General features: G+C 34.5%; 1 protein-coding gene and 1 pseudogene across 2 annotated transcripts; one reads left to right on the top strand and one right to left on the bottom strand.

The window, feature by feature from the left end:
* Positions 1-2,563: 2,563 nt before the first annotated feature.
* Positions 2,564-5,446, top strand: LOC143590385 (EID1-like F-box protein 2 pseudogene; annotated as a pseudogene). Its single transcript, XR_013145465.1, has 4 exons — positions 2,564-2,636; positions 2,780-2,820; positions 3,626-4,398; positions 4,536-5,446. The product of XR_013145465.1 is annotated as an EID1-like F-box protein 2 pseudogene (transcript).
* A 1,853-nt stretch (positions 5,447-7,299) lies between these two features.
* LOC143590384 (uncharacterized) lies at positions 7,300-9,057 on the bottom strand. The gene is made up of 6 exons (XM_077070884.1): positions 8,916-9,057; positions 8,316-8,796; positions 8,023-8,161; positions 7,875-7,936; positions 7,663-7,801; positions 7,300-7,562 (listed from the first exon to the last, which is right to left on the bottom strand). Exons 1-6 carry the CDS (start codon positions 9,034-9,036, stop codon positions 7,428-7,430), a joined length of 1,077 nt encoding a protein of 358 aa, XP_076926999.1. The 5' UTR covers positions 9,037-9,057; the 3' UTR covers positions 7,300-7,427.
* Positions 9,058-17,101: the final 8,044 nt, after the last annotated feature.

Below are 17,101 nucleotides of genomic sequence, written 5' to 3'. Positions count from 1 at the left end.
TTAGCTGAACTAAGTGGGTGCTTTTTATGTTTGGTTGAACTTATGCATGAATAAATGAAGTGACAATGTTATGATCATATCAAACACATGTTAATGTGGTTTTAATGTGTTCTTTTTTTTTTAACTAAATTGTGTCATGATCAAATGAAATCCATGCTGAATTTGCTGAGGATGGGTTATTGGTAAGCCTGGTAAATCGGGCAGGTTAGAACTTAGAATGGGTAACGTGTCAAATCAGATTTGGGTCAAATTTGGTAGATGTTCTATATAAGGCGTAAATCGTGTTGTGGTTAAATCATGTGTAGGCAGGTATCTATAGCCGTAGGAGGCCTTTGTTGTAGAACATATGTGGTTTGTCCAAACATGTTAGGTTACCAATTCATTGTGGAAGGTAGAACCGTAGAAGTAGAACTAGACAAGTTTGATCATGGTGTGGTGGCTTTTTTGTAAAGTCAAAAGTCAAAGTGCGCAGGCAACTTTCCACAATTACCAGCAATTGAACTTGTCGGATGTTTGAACAATAATGTTCAAATGAAAGCTGATTGAGTAAAAAGCCTCTACATTTTCTTTTTTATTTTATTATTATTATTATTATTTAAGAGTTTAATGTGGGCTGCGGCCCAATTGATTTCACGGCCTACAAACAAAGTTTAATAGTGTAAACTGTAAAGACTCGTCTTCTACCAGAAGTTTGAGACAATGAATTCATTTTGTTCTACAATTATATGACTTTCCACTAGAATTTCAGTTCTCATATTTTGTTTTTACTTTCTAAGTGATAAGATTGCACTAACAAAGATATATAAATGATTGCAAAAGAAAACTGATAAAGAAATATACATAATCTATACATAGTTAGAAAGTATTAGAAGGGTAATAAGGTTAAATCAAGAGATTAGGAAAGTAATTACTATCACCAGCATTAACAAACTTTAACCAAATTTTTTTCTATTATGATGTCCTAAAATTATTAACACTCCATACTCAAATCTTTGGAGTTTGCAAGCATAACTTTGAAGTTAAAGAGTAATCAGTATTCATTTTATATCACTGAATCACGTAAAGTCATATGCAGAAACATACGAAACATGTCATTTTAATTAGCCAAAACAAGTAAAAAAGTATATTAACAAAACTCATAGTGACATATATTATGCAACCTGATTATCATGCATTATTTTTGTCTTCTTAGTCAAGCAACTTTATCATATTTCTTTGTAATTTATCTTCTTTCGCCTCGTTTTCATTTTCTTGTTATACTTTATTAATATTATCTTATTATAATAAAGTTATTCTTTTCGGTTGTTCAATATTTACATTTTTGTCTCAGTATAAAATTACTGTCGTAATATAAAGCCCACATAATTGTAATATGGTGTCCAGGTCCGGCTTCGAGAAAACAAAATATATTTTAGGCCGAAGGGGAACTTTTTTTTAGACCTTAATTAAAAATGAGTATTTTGTTGGTTTAAACAATTAAATATTTATATATGTTTACTTGGTTATAATTTGGGTTGTGTAAAAATTTTTTGTATAAAAGTAGGATTAAACATGTCTCAAATAAGACTTGAACCCATAACCTTTGGGTTGAGAGTAATACCACTTTGCCACTAGACCATGCTAGTGGTCATGTAAGTAAGTTTAAACATTAAATATACATATTGTTTTTAATAAAAATAAATATAATTTAAAAAAAATCGGGCCTAACGGGAACGGGGTGTCTGGCATGTGGCCGTCAACCACCCCGCCACCCCTATGGGTCGGCCCTGATGGTGTCCAAATGTCCGCCATTAGTTCTTCACCTACAGCTTTTTCTAAAGGCTGACTCCTAGGCCCATTGTTCGCTAAAGACTCATTCACCTTAGAAAGAAACCCTTCTTATCAGCTTATGTCTCCACAAGAAGTTAAGAATGCATGCAATCCAAGAGGCAAAGATAATTGTGATTCAAGCCACGAAGATCCAGTGATTTTTATCTCATTGTACTCCATCACCATTGAGGGTTTTTTTATGACGTATCGAATGCTTGATGACTGTAATTATTTGACTTGTTTTTGAATTTTTGGGTTTACTGCTAGCTTTGATTCTCATTGAGAAGAGCCTCAACGATTTGTAAAGTGTATGTGCTCCAATATGCTTGAACACACGAGCATCACTGGTGGGGAACTACGGTCGTTTCCTTGTGAAGTATATGACAAGACGAAACAAATGACCCTTATCATAAGTGAGACGAAAAGTCTGTCTCGTGTCGACCAAGGGACTTCACAATACGATACGTGACATTTTGATAGGTGTGTCTTTGTAGATGTTAACGGATTAAGACAAATTATAGAAAAATCAATTGTATAGACAAAAACAACCAACGATGGAACCAATTGTTGACTGCCAATCGCATGCCAGAAATCAACTCTTAGCTGCTGACTTGACGTGTTTCCACACATTCCGACAACTCAATCACAACCGTCCACGTACACTCATCACCCATCGCATCAAAATCACAGGCATGTCACTTTATCACTACCTATCCTTTCCTTTAATAATACGTTTATTTTTTTGTATCCAATCAGATTCGCAAATTGCATTGCTACTTCCCCATTCTTCACTCCAACCAAACCCTAATAATAATAATAATAATAAGGTAACACTTTGTTTCGATTTTCACTTAACGATTCGATACTTTCAGGTTTTTAATTTAGTTAAAAGAGATATTGTTTATTTGTAAGTAAGTTATTATCTTTGAAATGTGTTACCAAACCCTAATTTTGTTGATTTGTATTGCAGGTGGTTTAATTTGTTAGGGTTTCTTCTTCATATGAGCTGAGGTGAGGAGCATGGCAAATATTTAATTTCGATATTGTACTGTTTCTTCGTTGTTTCATGATTATATATATTTAGCTAATAGATCATTTATTTGTAACCAGAAAATTTAACTGAAATTAATCATGGCTGGCAAACGCTTAATGTGAACCGAATCTTGTATGTTTGTGTTTTCCCAAATTTAAATTCATGCTGCAACTGTATATGACCGAGCTTTAAAGTAACCGAGACCGAACATTGCTGACTATCATGTCAGCAAGTATGATTCTGTTTGTTGTATTATTGCGTTATCAAGTATGGTTCTGTTTGTTGAATTATTGCATTATGCTTGTGACTTGAGTGTAAATATATGTGAATTTGTTCTATGCCGACTTTATTTTGAATGATTAGGATATGATAAACAAACAACCATAAACGACAAAACTGCTCAGCTATGGTTAAGCGACAATTCAGTTATGGTTAATGTGTCTTCGTTAGTCTACTTCTACTGCAACTGAACCGAACCTAGTATGCTTATGTGTTTCCAAATTTAAATTCATGCTGCAACTGTCTATAACAGAGCTTTAAGTGAACCGATACAGAACTGAACATTGTTGAATATTTGTTGTATTATTGCATTATGTTTGTGACTTGAGTGTAAAAGTGTAAAACTGTAAATATATGTGAATTTGTTCCATGTATGACTGCTTTAATTCGAATGATTATGATATTATAGTAAACCAATAGATGAATATTGTTTACTCTGCTATTAGGTTATATGTTCATATTTATCTAATTGGTTTATGGTATCTCAACTATTAACATGTTCAGACAATGATTATAACCAAACAGTACCGATGCATACACTCTGCAAGCTGTATGTGCACAAAAGGGCATTTAAGTGAAGATGTAATCTTTCTACTTCTTCAACACTTAAACTGGAATCCCAAAATAATTGCTGCACTTTCTTGTGTCTGCAAATGGTTTGATGATATTGTGACGAGTTCTCTGGAAGGAGTTTTGTAGAACACGAGCCCCCAAAATGATGCAAGATCTTCAATCAAGTGGCAGCCACAGTGTTGATGGAAACTGGAGTGCACTCGGGAAGCTTCTTATTTACTGTTCAGGTTGCAAAAAGGACGGTTTGTTCAACAAGATTTACATTCCTGGTCACTTTGCTTACAGGACTTGGTTTTTTAGAACTTCTGGGAAAAGCTTTCTGTTACCAAACTGTCGGTCTGATGTTTTGTATGTATCTGACCCGTGTGAGCATTTAGACCAAGGAGAAGAAGGGGATGTGGGGTTTTTTAGAGGGGTATTTAAGTCATTTGCCACATCGAAGGTGCGTAAGATGCTTATAAGAAGGGGTGCTAAATTTCACCCTACAGAGTTTTGCCCTTATTGCAAAGGGAAGTTGTGGAGTATGCTGCAGGCTAAGATGATCCCACAAAGTGCCAGTTGTCGGTTGGGTGCGTATGAAGATTGTATTGAGTATTATGTGTGCCTTAATGGACATGTTCTTGGTGTTTGTACGCTTTTGCCCTTGTCTGATTCGGAAGAGCCGTCGGAATTTGATTGATTTGATATACTAACAGTTCATTCAGGTAAAATTTTTACTAATTTTCTACACATTTTATATCAATCATAATCATTTTGACTCTCGATTGTCAGATAATCAGAATCAGTTTTTGCCAAATATTCAAAACTGATTATGTTATTGTGGTTGATGTTTCTTGAACAGGTAGTTGAGTGTGGACTACTAGTTTTGCAACGACTGTAAGATGGGCATATGTGCAAACGGGCTGTGTTTTCAACTCTTTTTTAGTCCAAGATTGTTACATATTCTTATTAAACGTGATACTCTCTCTCTTGAACTATTGTATTGGTTGTAGATGGATACAAAAAGATGATTTGTTAGTTATATTGGTAATGGTATAAATGGTTGATTGGAAGCAAATGCAAGCTCAATGTGTAATGGCAGTTATATGTCTTTCGGGTGGGTGCGGATAAAACAGATGCATTGGTTTTGACTTGAATCGTTCGACATCTTTTGAAGATCTTTTTCATGTGCTAGAGATGAGAATGATTGCATCAAAATTTGTTAGTCATTGTTTAATATAATATTAAGATTAACATTAATATCACTCGTAAACGTTGAATTTTTCTTTGCAAGATTTTCTACCACTAGCTTCACTACTATTCCCTTTTTTTCAATCTCTTGTAACCACAGTAGACAGATTGTTAATCAAGCCAAACAAACGACCCCTGTAAAATTTAGATGCCTGTTAAGGAACACGAACCAAACATGTGAAAAACACATGCATGTTAAGGAAAACGAATCAAACTAGCAAAAAAACCCAATGCCCGTTAAGCAAAATGATTCAAACTTTCAAAAAACTACAAGCCATATGCTAAGAATGATTTTTAAGAATTAGACAATGTGTAATAACAGTGGTCAAATACCATACTTGGTGAAAGATTGTCAATTGGTCAAAGTATGAGAAATATATAGGTATAGAAATACACAAAAGCAATTATAAACATTAAACTTATAAATGAAATACATAAAACATAAATTTTTGAAATTACATAAAAAGGTGTCAAAAGAAAAATATTTCTTACGAAAAAACTTAAGTAACTACATAAATAAAAGAGCTTTTTTTTCTTTTTTTTTTGAACAGCAAGGCTTATATATAAAGAACAAAAATCAAAGAGTACATGTTAACAGAAACTCAACAAGAAACTGAGAAACAAGACCAAAGAGGACCAAAGAAACTAAACCAAAACACTTACTACATCATTCCGTCCAAGTTAAAACCAAACCATAAGCTCCACTCCCTTATAGAAATCTTCGAACGTATAGAGAGCCACAAGAAGGCCGATTCTTTTATATCGCCCAATACTTTATGAATCAAAATAGCCTTGCCTTCAAAAATCTTGTTACGATTACACCATAAACTCCACATCGTAGCGAAGAATATGGTAATAAGCAATTTCCTTTTCACCTTGTTTGAACTCCAATCATTCCCAAAAAACAAAATTGACTTGACATCTACAAAATTGCCCGGGCTAGGAATTTTGACCCACCTACAAACCTCTTCCCAAATGGTCACCGAAAACGAGCAACTTGCCAAAAGATGATCCGCGTCTTCAAGTGTTGAGGGTTCGAATATCATGATAGACATACTAGTATAATTAATGAGTGTGTGAGTTAGCGTTCTAAAGAGGAAATAATAATTATATATAGATGATATATAATCTATGATTTGGTATCTCATATTAACTAGGTTTGAAACTCGCCGTGTTGTAGCAGCGGCTTGGCGCAAATTCGACCGGTATCGGTTAAGTCCGTCACAACACCTACACTAAATCAAAAAATTATACGTGAGCGCCCAAATATTGTTAGCACACATACGGCTTATGATCAAAGCGGAACATATATGGTCGGTATCTGATAGAAATATAAATTAGTAGACATATAGCATATGATACAAAAAATAATATAAGTAAAACGTCGTTTATTTGGTTGGCAAATTACAGGCGTTGTGACAAAAATACGGTCGGTATGTATCTATAGGTTCGCCATGAAACTAGAACTAAACCCAAAAAATAATTTCGAAAAATTGACATATTTAAAACAAAAAACAAAACAAACACAGGGGTTGCAGCGGCGGGTCGACAAACATTCGGTTGGTAACGATTAGGTTCGTTATCGTACCAGAAGTAAACATAAAAAATAATTTCGTTATTGACTAGGTTCGTTACGGAAGCTGCTTCATATGAGATAATTATGGATGGTGTGCAGTTATTCACGGAAGCTGCAAATGTTCTTAGAAGAATCGGTGAAGATCCAAGACTGATACAAGCTTTTGATGATCTTGGTAAAAAGGCTAAGGCTGCAGCATTCGAAGTCATGGACGCTGAAGCTATTCTTGGAGACATTCCAGATGAATTCTTTGACCCAATCCAGGTAATTTGGTTTTGTTATTACAATGTTTGATGTATAACAAGTTTTATAAAATCAAGATCGTCTTATGGGTGTTGTAAATGTTGAAACTGCAGTACACACTGATGAAAGATCTGGTCATCTTACCGTCTTCAAGAATCATAGTGGACCGACCGGTGATTCAGAGGCATCTTCTCAGCGATGCAGTAACATTTATCTTTAAGCTTGTTTATACAGAACACTATCTCATTATTTCTTCCAATTTCTAATGTTGTTTTTGTAATGTTTTTATTAAACTGCAGACGGATCCTTTCAGTCGATCACATCTTACACCCGATATGCTGATTCCAGACACGGAACTTAAGCACAAAATCGAATAATTTTAGAAGTCACAAGAAAGAAAACAACGTGATGAAGATATGAGTATGCAAAGCAGCTCTAAATCTTTGTATTTCTTTTTTTGAATTATATACCCTTTTGGTATTTGTTAGTCTAATCAAGTTGTAAAGCGTTTAATTTATATTACAGAAGTTATGACTAAGTTTGATCTTAAAGGGAATAAATAATGTGTTTCCTTTGATATATATTGGGTCACAAAAAGGTACATTCGATCACAATTTTAAACTACAAAGTTCAACAAGAAGCTCAAAAATAGAATACAGTTTGACAATTATCCAAATGATATGCTTAAAGCTTGGGTAAAGCTGTGATCTTTCGCTTGGCGTACTCATGAGCAATGCTGATTGAACTCCTGCTATGTCGTAGAGAAAACTCAGCAAGTAATATTTGCTTTTCTTCTGATGTTAGATCACCATGACAACCCTTCATATCAAAAAAATAATCAAAACCACCATAAAGTGTAGCATGTAACAATCAAGAAATCAATGTGCTAAATCAAGTTTAAACTTCTCAAGATTCTTACCAGCCTTCTAGTTCTATCGCAGACCGCATGGTGCATGAGGATCCCAGAAGCAACAGAGACGTTGAACGAGTCCACCATTCCTTTCATTGGAATACTACAATGCATATCTGACAATTTCAAAGCTTCTTCACTAATCCCCCTGTGATAACAATCATTACAATAATGCTCAGCATATCTAATAATAATCTTTAACAAACACATCAATTGCTTACCTGCCCTCATTTCCGACGACTATAGCAGTGGGACACGACCAATCCATATCATAAACAGAAACCTGAACATAGTCAATAGGTCACACATATATTCACCATAATTAAACACTAAAAGTCTGCAAAAGTGTTTGATATAAATAATATGTACCGTCTCCATCCCGACATGTGTTGTAGCAATGCGATAACCACGTGACTTCAAAACTTCAAAGCACTTTTCAGTTTTATCCCAAAGCTCAATGTCCAGCCATTTCTCCGCTCCCATACTAACATGACGATGCTCTCTATACCTAAATATTCAAATCAAGCGATTAACACTGCTTTCATCAAACTGATCAACACTATTAACATTTGTAATTCAAAACAACCGATTCACAGTATATGATGAATCCAATAAACATGCACAAAAGCAAAGGTTAAAGTCACCTCAGATCAGTTCAACACCTTTTGCTGCAATCTAGTGAAATCACATGAACCGACTGAAACCCCAACGCATCCGCCGAACGAAACACAGCTGAAACATTCCCAGCATCCGACAAACCTTCCACCACCAAACAAACATTGTAGGTCCGGTTATTCACAACGTTCCTAAACCTCTCCTTCCGAAGCTCCATCAACGAAGGCTCCACCGCATCCAGTACCTCTCGGCTACTCAAAAACGTGTCTCCGGTTATAAACTTATCCAGATACGGAAACCGAGTGTTGGATTGAGGCTCGGCCGTCCGTTCCATCTTCATGAAGCTTGAAACGTCGTCGTTTGAGTTTCTCCAAATCAAATCTCCAACAGTAGGTTGTTTAATTTCATTATCATCTTCTGGTTCTGGACATACATAACTATCGTCGGTGGATTCTACGGCAACGGCAGCTGGAACGGAGCTGAATGATCTTGAGGAGTGAGAGTGACGATAGGATTCAAGCTTAAACCCTAGGGATTTGAATTGAAATGTTTACATGTGTACGGACGGACAGAAATAGGATAACTATAAATATATGAATGAGATAATATATATATATATATAATGGAGATGAATTAGGCATATTTACCTGGAGTGCGAGAGAGAAGGTGAGTAGGAGGAGTACAAGTGTGGATGCTGCTGCTGCGTCGTGTTGTAGTCAACTCCAGAAAACACAGAGAGTATCGGCAGAAGAGTTTACAGGCGCTCATGTCGCCGGAGACTGGATGATTAATCGGTGGTGGCGCCGGAAGAGAGATGATGATGATAATAATGATAAATTGCAAAACAGTTCTTCAAATAACCTAACATTCACAAAAATCGTTATTACCTACGAAAAGACCATTTTGATGCTAATACTACAGTTCATTTTTCACCCTACTAACTTTCATCGAGCCTTTATTTAACTGAGACTAACTCGGTTAGTTTTAGATAAAAAAATGTAATTTCTTCAAGTTTGAAAGACAAATGAAAACATAAATAAACTTCAAAATTCACCGCCCTTGCCATTATCCCTCCACCACCATCGCCACCGCCATCCTCCCGCCACCACCACTATATATTAATTAATAATGATATAAATTTTCAAACACTCCCTTCATAAACCTATAATCGGCGTAGTGGTGGCGGGACGATGGTGGCGGTGGTGGGACGATTGTGGCGACGGTGGAGGTGGTGGTGGCGGAGATGGCGGTTGGTTTTGAAGTTTAATTACCTTTTTCATTCGTCCCACAAACTTGAAGAGTTGACAATTTTTTTGTTCTAAAACTAACCGAGTTAGTCTATGCTAGGTAAGGGGCTCGATAAAGGCCAATATGGTGAAAGTTGGGATTAATATCAGCCAATATAGCAAAGTTTAAATTATTAAAATCCAATCTTTCAAAAATACGTTCACTACATCATAATCAAATAATACACGTTTATAAATATCCAAAAAAAACTTTAACATATACAATATTCACATCTTGAACACAATTGGTTCACAGCATTCCATCTAATCTTATACAAATAATTATAAAACCACTATTCTTATTAATAAATAAGCGTCACATTATTTACCCCCATGCCATTGATCTTACAAGTAAACCAGTGGAATATGAAGGACAACCTTGTACGTCACAATCTCACATCTAGTCAACCGGTGGCCTTTGAGCATGAAACAGACGGTTTATTCTTTCCGCTGTGTAACGTTTGTCTTGGTATCAAGCAATCCCAACAACTAAAAGACTACGTACACACATAAACCATATTACCATTCACCATCCTTATGGAAAACTTTTAACTCGTTTCTTTTCCAAAATCGTTATTACGTACTTTCGAAAGACCATTATAAATCATATACACGCATGTGATCATTCATAACTTTAATCACATTTTTACACATATACACCGTTCACATGCTCGTAACATACCTTACAGTTCATCGTTTATATGTCATTTGTCCTATATATAAACCTCCCAAACACTTTTATGGTTACTCAAAACTCTGAATTTACTTGTATGCTTGCCAGAAATTTGTGAGCGTAAATAGACTCAAATATCTCGTGTATGAAATCCATGGGCGCCAGCGCGTACATGTGTTTCCTTATCATTGTTTCCTATGCTTAATAGGCTATAACTGGCCACGACTTCAAATTCTTTTTTAAAACTAATTCAGTCAAACAAAAAACGAATCACCGATTGTGAACCAATTGATTATGATTTCTAATGACCGAAATGTGCATTTATGATTCGGTTTAAAGCAATAGTTGGACGCCTGGACCTAGAAATTTCCACCCTTAACATGTAAAAAGGCTTGCTAAGTTTAATGACATAACGTATACGAACAAAACTATTAATTAATACATTTGTTAACATACATGGATTTGTCTTCTCATTCGAGAATCCATGATAAATTGTTGGTTACATCCTTAGGCATTCGAAAACACAAATAATAGCCTTTAAACTAACTTAACTAGTTCATATGATTTAGTTAGTTATAATGTTTACCTTTTTTTTAAACGGTGCGGCCAACCAATTAAGCTATATCCGTTTGATTAGATCATGTAAGAACCTTACTGAATTAACCGAGTCAACTTGAATTCTTAACAAAATGTTAGATATGTCATAACTCATAATTGCATTTTCTGAGGACAGGATTACAGAAATTGTCCTTTATATTTACCCCAAATTTCACTGGTGGTCATTTATCTTTTAAATTGATGATTATTGTTCTTTACGTTTAAAAATGTCACACCTTTTGTCCTTGAGGCCTAACCCCATTAAAAAATCTTGTTAAGTTGGGTCATGTGCTGCTCACGTGAGGGTAATACTGTAATTTTATACTATTAAAAAAATACATTTTAGTTTTATTACAAAACTCATCTTCTTCTTTATCTTCTTCTTCTTCCAACCTACCTGCAACCAAACACCAGAGCCGCCCCAAATCATAATCCAGTAGCATATTCTAGTAAATCGGTACCTAACATAAGCCCGTTCATCATCCTCGCCCAAATCGGAAGCCTAACCATCCGGTTCTCAACCACCGTACCGGCTCTCTGACGACGCCTAATTCGTCGTCAGCGCGGCTGATTCCGCCGATCCCTAAACCTAATTCGTCGTCGGCGCGACAGTTGTCTTGCATAGATGGTGGCAGTGGATGAATTCATAGGGCCGGCGGCTATGGTGTTTGATTGCAGGTAGGTTGGAAGAAGAAGAAGAGTAGTTTTGGGATAAAATTAAAATGTTTTTTTAATAGTGTAAAATTACAGTAATACCCCCACGTGAGCAGCACATGACACAACTTAACGAGAATTTTTAACGGGGTTAGGTCTAAAGGACAAAAGGTGTGACATTTTTAAACGTAAAGGACAATAATCATCAATTAAAAGATAAATGACCACCAGTGAAATTTGGGATAAACATAAAGGATAATTTATGTAATTATGTCTTTTCTGAGTTTACTCGTATATATGGCTAAGCTAAGAATATAAAGAAAAGTTCTCAATGTTAATAATGGTTATTAAATTATTTATAAAATAGTCAAACAGAATAGGTTCTATGTAGTGGTTAGCACTCTGGACTTTGAATCCAGTGACCTGGGTTCCACTCCCGGTAGGAACTTTTTTGTCGCTACCATTTTTAAGTTTACACTTTTCTTTGTTTTTTAACTTTGTTATCATTTGATGAACATGTTTCTGTACTTAGAAAATCATTCCACTACAGAGACGTTTAAATTATTCATTTATTTGTCAACACAATATCTACAAGCCCGTCGCTCACTTCTCACAGATTCGAACCATATTATAAAGAAAGCAATATTGCTTTTTCTTTTCTTTTCTTTTTTTAATTATTAATCTTTTATATTCAAAACAGATACAGTCATACAACCAGAAATAATCATGACACAAATCAATATTAAGATGACCTTTGAATATATAATATTAGAGTTAGGTTATCGTACACTAATCCTTAACGTACCAAAACGTACGCGAATTAGGCTCAAGGCAAAAACAAAACGCTCAAAGACAAACACAAAACACTCAAGGACAAAAAAAAGAAAACGCTCAAAAGCCAAAATAAAAAAACGATCGAGAATCCGTAATACGCTCAAAACGGGTTTCGTGAAAAAAAGTAAAAAATCGACCGATTAACGATTCAAATCTGTTTTTTCGGTGAATCGATGATTGGGTATGTATTTATGATTTCGAAATCTTGTGATGTGAATTCATGGATCAGTTTCGTGAATATATGTATTTTTGTACTTTAAGGTAAGTTACGGGTTACTATATTCTATCATTTATCTATAATACTACTAATAAATAATATGTTCTTATTAGGTATATCATCTTGAATATTTATTATAAAATGAACTTTAGATTCAACCTTAACCCTGACTATATTCAAATTTCAAAACTACTTTATGATTGCTAAAAAAATAGCCATGGGGATAGGTTATCTCGCATGTCTATATTACGATTTTGTTTCCTAAGTTTGAGAAAGTATTTCACATTTGATATTCGTTGTTCAGTCATGGTAGCACAAAGGATGTATGATGCAAATGATGTCTATCTTTAGTGTTAAACCTTTTGAAATGAATATTATACCCTGTTTTTAATTTAAGAAACAAAAAAACTAAATGAAAGATGAAAATATTAGTTCCAACTACGCCCTCATTCTCTTTTTCAAACAATTAAGACTAGTGTTCAATTTCAACTATTGAAGTGAATAAACAACTCCAATCATTCCAACTGTCAAGTAGACAGGTACTTAGTTAATTTAATCTCATATATGGCCCGATAAAAACAGTACCAATTACGTTACATATACAAATAAGAAAATTAATCTTCAAATAATATAGTCCCGTTTAAGAGTTGAGAATGATGGCAACAACTGGGAAGGTGGCGGACTGGCGGTGCTAGCGCCTAGCGAGGAGAACACTAAACACCTCACCCCTTTAGGACGTGAAAGGGACAAAATTGGGTTTTAATATGACATGTATTTAATAAGCTTTCGAACTTTTGTTAGTAAATAAAAGTGTTCACAGATCAAATTGATTTCCAAAAATCTGAAACCAAATCCATGAAGATATAATTAACCAATTACCATTACTTACATAATGAATATTTTAGTACATAACTGCATTTTTTTTTTATTTCGAAGCTTTTAGTAATACTCTATTATTGGATTTTGTTTGAAGTCACTTTCAACAAACAGAAATGAAAATGACAGACCGGTTCAGTTGATGGATGGAAACCCACCAAGTGTCACGTGGGCCTACAAAACTCTCAACTGAGAATTTAAGATTCGGTTCATGAAAGCCACGTGATATTGGAAGTTCCAAGTTACTCATCTCAAATACATCAACTTTAACCTAAATAACAATATACAACTTAAATCATGTAATCAGAACACACGATTGCCGGGTTAATAATGGATTATAATACAACTATATAAATAAGTTAAACGAGCCATAGATGAGTTGCTTTTTATAGGCGGGTTGTAACAAAGTAACAGACAAGTTAAACAAGTCGTAGATAAATTGATGTGCCATAAACCGCTACAAGAAAATACACATGTAGAGACCAAGTGCTTTTGGCCTCTAGAGATGACATGTGGTCTCCATAGGTCTCAAAAGCATATAGAGACGACATGTTGTTTCTACAGGTTTTGTCACTAGAGGCTCGTACCAACATGTCCTTAGGTCGTCTTTACAGGTGTCGTCTCCATAGATAAACTTTTAGTGACGACATGTCCTCCCAATAAGCATTTAATAAAAATATTTATTTTCAATCTATAAGAATGACATGTCGTCCCAATAGATTTGAAATAAATAAAAAATAAAAAATTCTGAAAATCTTGTAGGAGCGATATGTTGTCCCTATAAGTTTTATATAAAAAAATATATTGTAACCTATAGATACAACATGAGACGGCATGTCGTCTCTATAGGTTCATTTTTGAAAAATAAAACATATATTCTTACCTGTAGATATGACATGTTGTCTCTATAGGTCTTAAAAAAATTAAAAAAAAATAATATTTTTTTCCATTTTTAAACCAGAAATTTCCGATAATTCAAACAATTTAAACATGTTAAAAAAACTACGAACCCCAAATATAATAAATCACTTCAACCAAATAACATGTTATAATGGAAACAATAAAATTTTCAGGTCAATAAAACTTCTACAATGGAAACTATATTAGATACACAATCAATATACAATATCATTTGTGGTTTATCTACAATGAGAAATAAAAACATTGAAAACCGTATGAAAGTGAAAACCTTTTATTATAAACTAGTGTTTTGCCCGGCGCGTTGCGCCGGGGCAGGTTGGTAAAACTCAGATTGTGGTAACACCAAAGCGTTGTCGGTCCTAAGCGTTGAGGAGGCAAGTCAACGTGAATTCGGTTGGTTTTAGTTACTTGCGTTTTTGTACTTGAATTAAAACAAAAAAATATATATAAATTAAGGTGCACCAATAGGGGGTCTCGGTCCGTAAAACTCTAGCATCGGTAAAACCCGACTGATGTTGTACCCGGGCGTTGAGACGGTGAGCTTATACAAATTTGGTCGATTTTCGTCGCGTTCATTATGGTACCAGAACTAAAGCAATAGCAAAAAACAAAATCAATTATCGGTCGGTTTTCGTTACGGTATCAAAACTAAAACAAAGTGTGGTGAGTCTATGCGAATTCAACCGGTTTCCGTCACGTTCGTTAGGATACATGAACTAAAACAAAACAAAGACAAATAAAATAAAAACAAAATTGGCATTCAATTGGCTTTCATTAAACCTTGACGTTGATAAACCTGAGCGTTGTTGGTCCTGGGCATTACGGCACTGAGTCGACACGAATTCAGTCGGATTTGGTTACGTTCGATACGCTACCGGAACTAAAACAAAAAAAAAATATTAAAACACAACCGTTGGTAAAACCCCAAGCATTGACGGTCCTAGGAGTTACGGGGGCTTGCCGACACGAATAAATGTTTAAAAATCCAATTTTAAAACAAAACAAAAAAAGTAGCCAATTGGGTGCCGCCAAGTGGACGATTGAGGTCACTTGCGACACCAAACTCCTAATTTATTATATATAATAATTTGTTGTTATTTACCTATCAACTAATAACAAAAAACGGTTTATTATAAAAACCCTTCAGAAACGACATGTCGTATTTATTAAATAAATACTTTTTTTTATTAATTTTGAAAATATTAATTTGGTGAATTTGTGGGAAATTTTAGCTCCTAAATTTTCACTGGTCAAACTTTATATAATTAACATGTTCTCTCTATAAGTTTCAACAACTATATTTTTTTAATAACTTCACAAGAGATTAATTTGGCATATATAAACAACATGTTGTCTCTATAGAGTAGGTTATTTTCTAATATTGATTTTTTGAATTGGTGGGAAATTCTACCGCCTGATGAATTCAAATTCTTTTCACTTAAACTTTATCGGAACAACTTGTGGTCTCTATAATTTAGAATATTTTGATTTTTTTTATTTTCTTATATTTTGATCATTATTAAAAGAAAATCAGAAAATATATATGCATATTAAATGTTGTAGAGACGACCTATTGTCTCCACAAGTTATAACATTTTTTTAATATTTTGTTTTCATCAAACCTGAATTAAGGAAAATTAAAAAGAAATTATTTTTACTCTATAGAGACCACATGTCATTTCTATAGAGTTCTCAAACTTAAAAACAGAAAAACTCTATAGAGACAACATGTTGCTCCTATACGATGAACTATAGAAACAACTTGTGTGGTCCCTATGGATTTCGTTCCTACATGGTATTTTTCTTGTAGTGAACATCAACATGTAATAAAGTTGCAAGCATGTCAAACGGTCATAAACGAGCTGACAAGTTAAACTTATAAATTATTTGATTTAATATGTATTTTTATTTTCAACGGGTTTAAGAATAAGTTTTGACAAAACCTTAACATGACATACTTATCAAACGTACGTAATAGACAATATGTGCATTCATCAAGTGGATTAAACTAATCAAACTCAAACCCCCAAAACCTGACTAATAGACGTGATTTAGGTTTTTAAATATGTTCACAATGTTGTCTTTTCTGTGCTACTTTGAATACATTTCTAATACACACAAATACTATATTTAAAATAGAAGGAATACTTTTATTGGCTGCTAATATGCTTCTGCTATATAATATATTATTAGATGAATTTAATCTTTTTTTTTCTTAAATGTTAACACACCCTTTAATCATCTTAAATAATAGTCCCTTCTACCTCAAGAAGAAATTCATCATTTTCATCATAACACTCTATGATACCGTCATGCCATTTGCCACATACCCTTTGGGCCTTTGGTGGATCTTGTCAATGATCACCTGATTAGTATGCTCATTTTATGGTTGCTACGGACTAGAGGTGTAAAAAAAACCGGTCTGGGACGGTTTTAGGCAAACCGAACCGAATCGGTTTGGGTTTAAAACCGGTTTCACCCAAAACGGTTTCTAAACCGACCCAAACCGTCAGTTTCAGGCCCGGTTCCCCTTCAAATCTATCAAACCGGTTTTAAAACCAAACCGGTTTAAAACCGGTTAGAATCGGTTTAAAACTGGTTAAACCGGTTTTTAAACCGAACCGAACCGGTGTGACCAGGTCGGCCTATCCTGCTTCTAAACCGGTTTATAAACCGAACTGGTTTGAGTCAAACCGGTTTTGACAGTCGATGACCAAACCGGTTCGGGTTGGGTTTAAAACCGGTTTTATACACCTCTACTACGGACTACCGATA

Source organism: Bidens hawaiensis, unplaced genomic scaffold (genome assembly GCF_021521415.1).
Source record: "Bidens hawaiensis isolate Kalapana, Puna unplaced genomic scaffold, B.hawaiensis_p1.1 tig00038511_1, whole genome shotgun sequence".
Lineage (NCBI taxonomy): Eukaryota > Viridiplantae > Streptophyta > Magnoliopsida > Asterales > Asteraceae > Bidens > Bidens hawaiensis.
The sequence above is the reverse complement of the archived record's forward strand: the minus strand, read 5'-3'. Positions and strand labels throughout refer to the sequence as shown.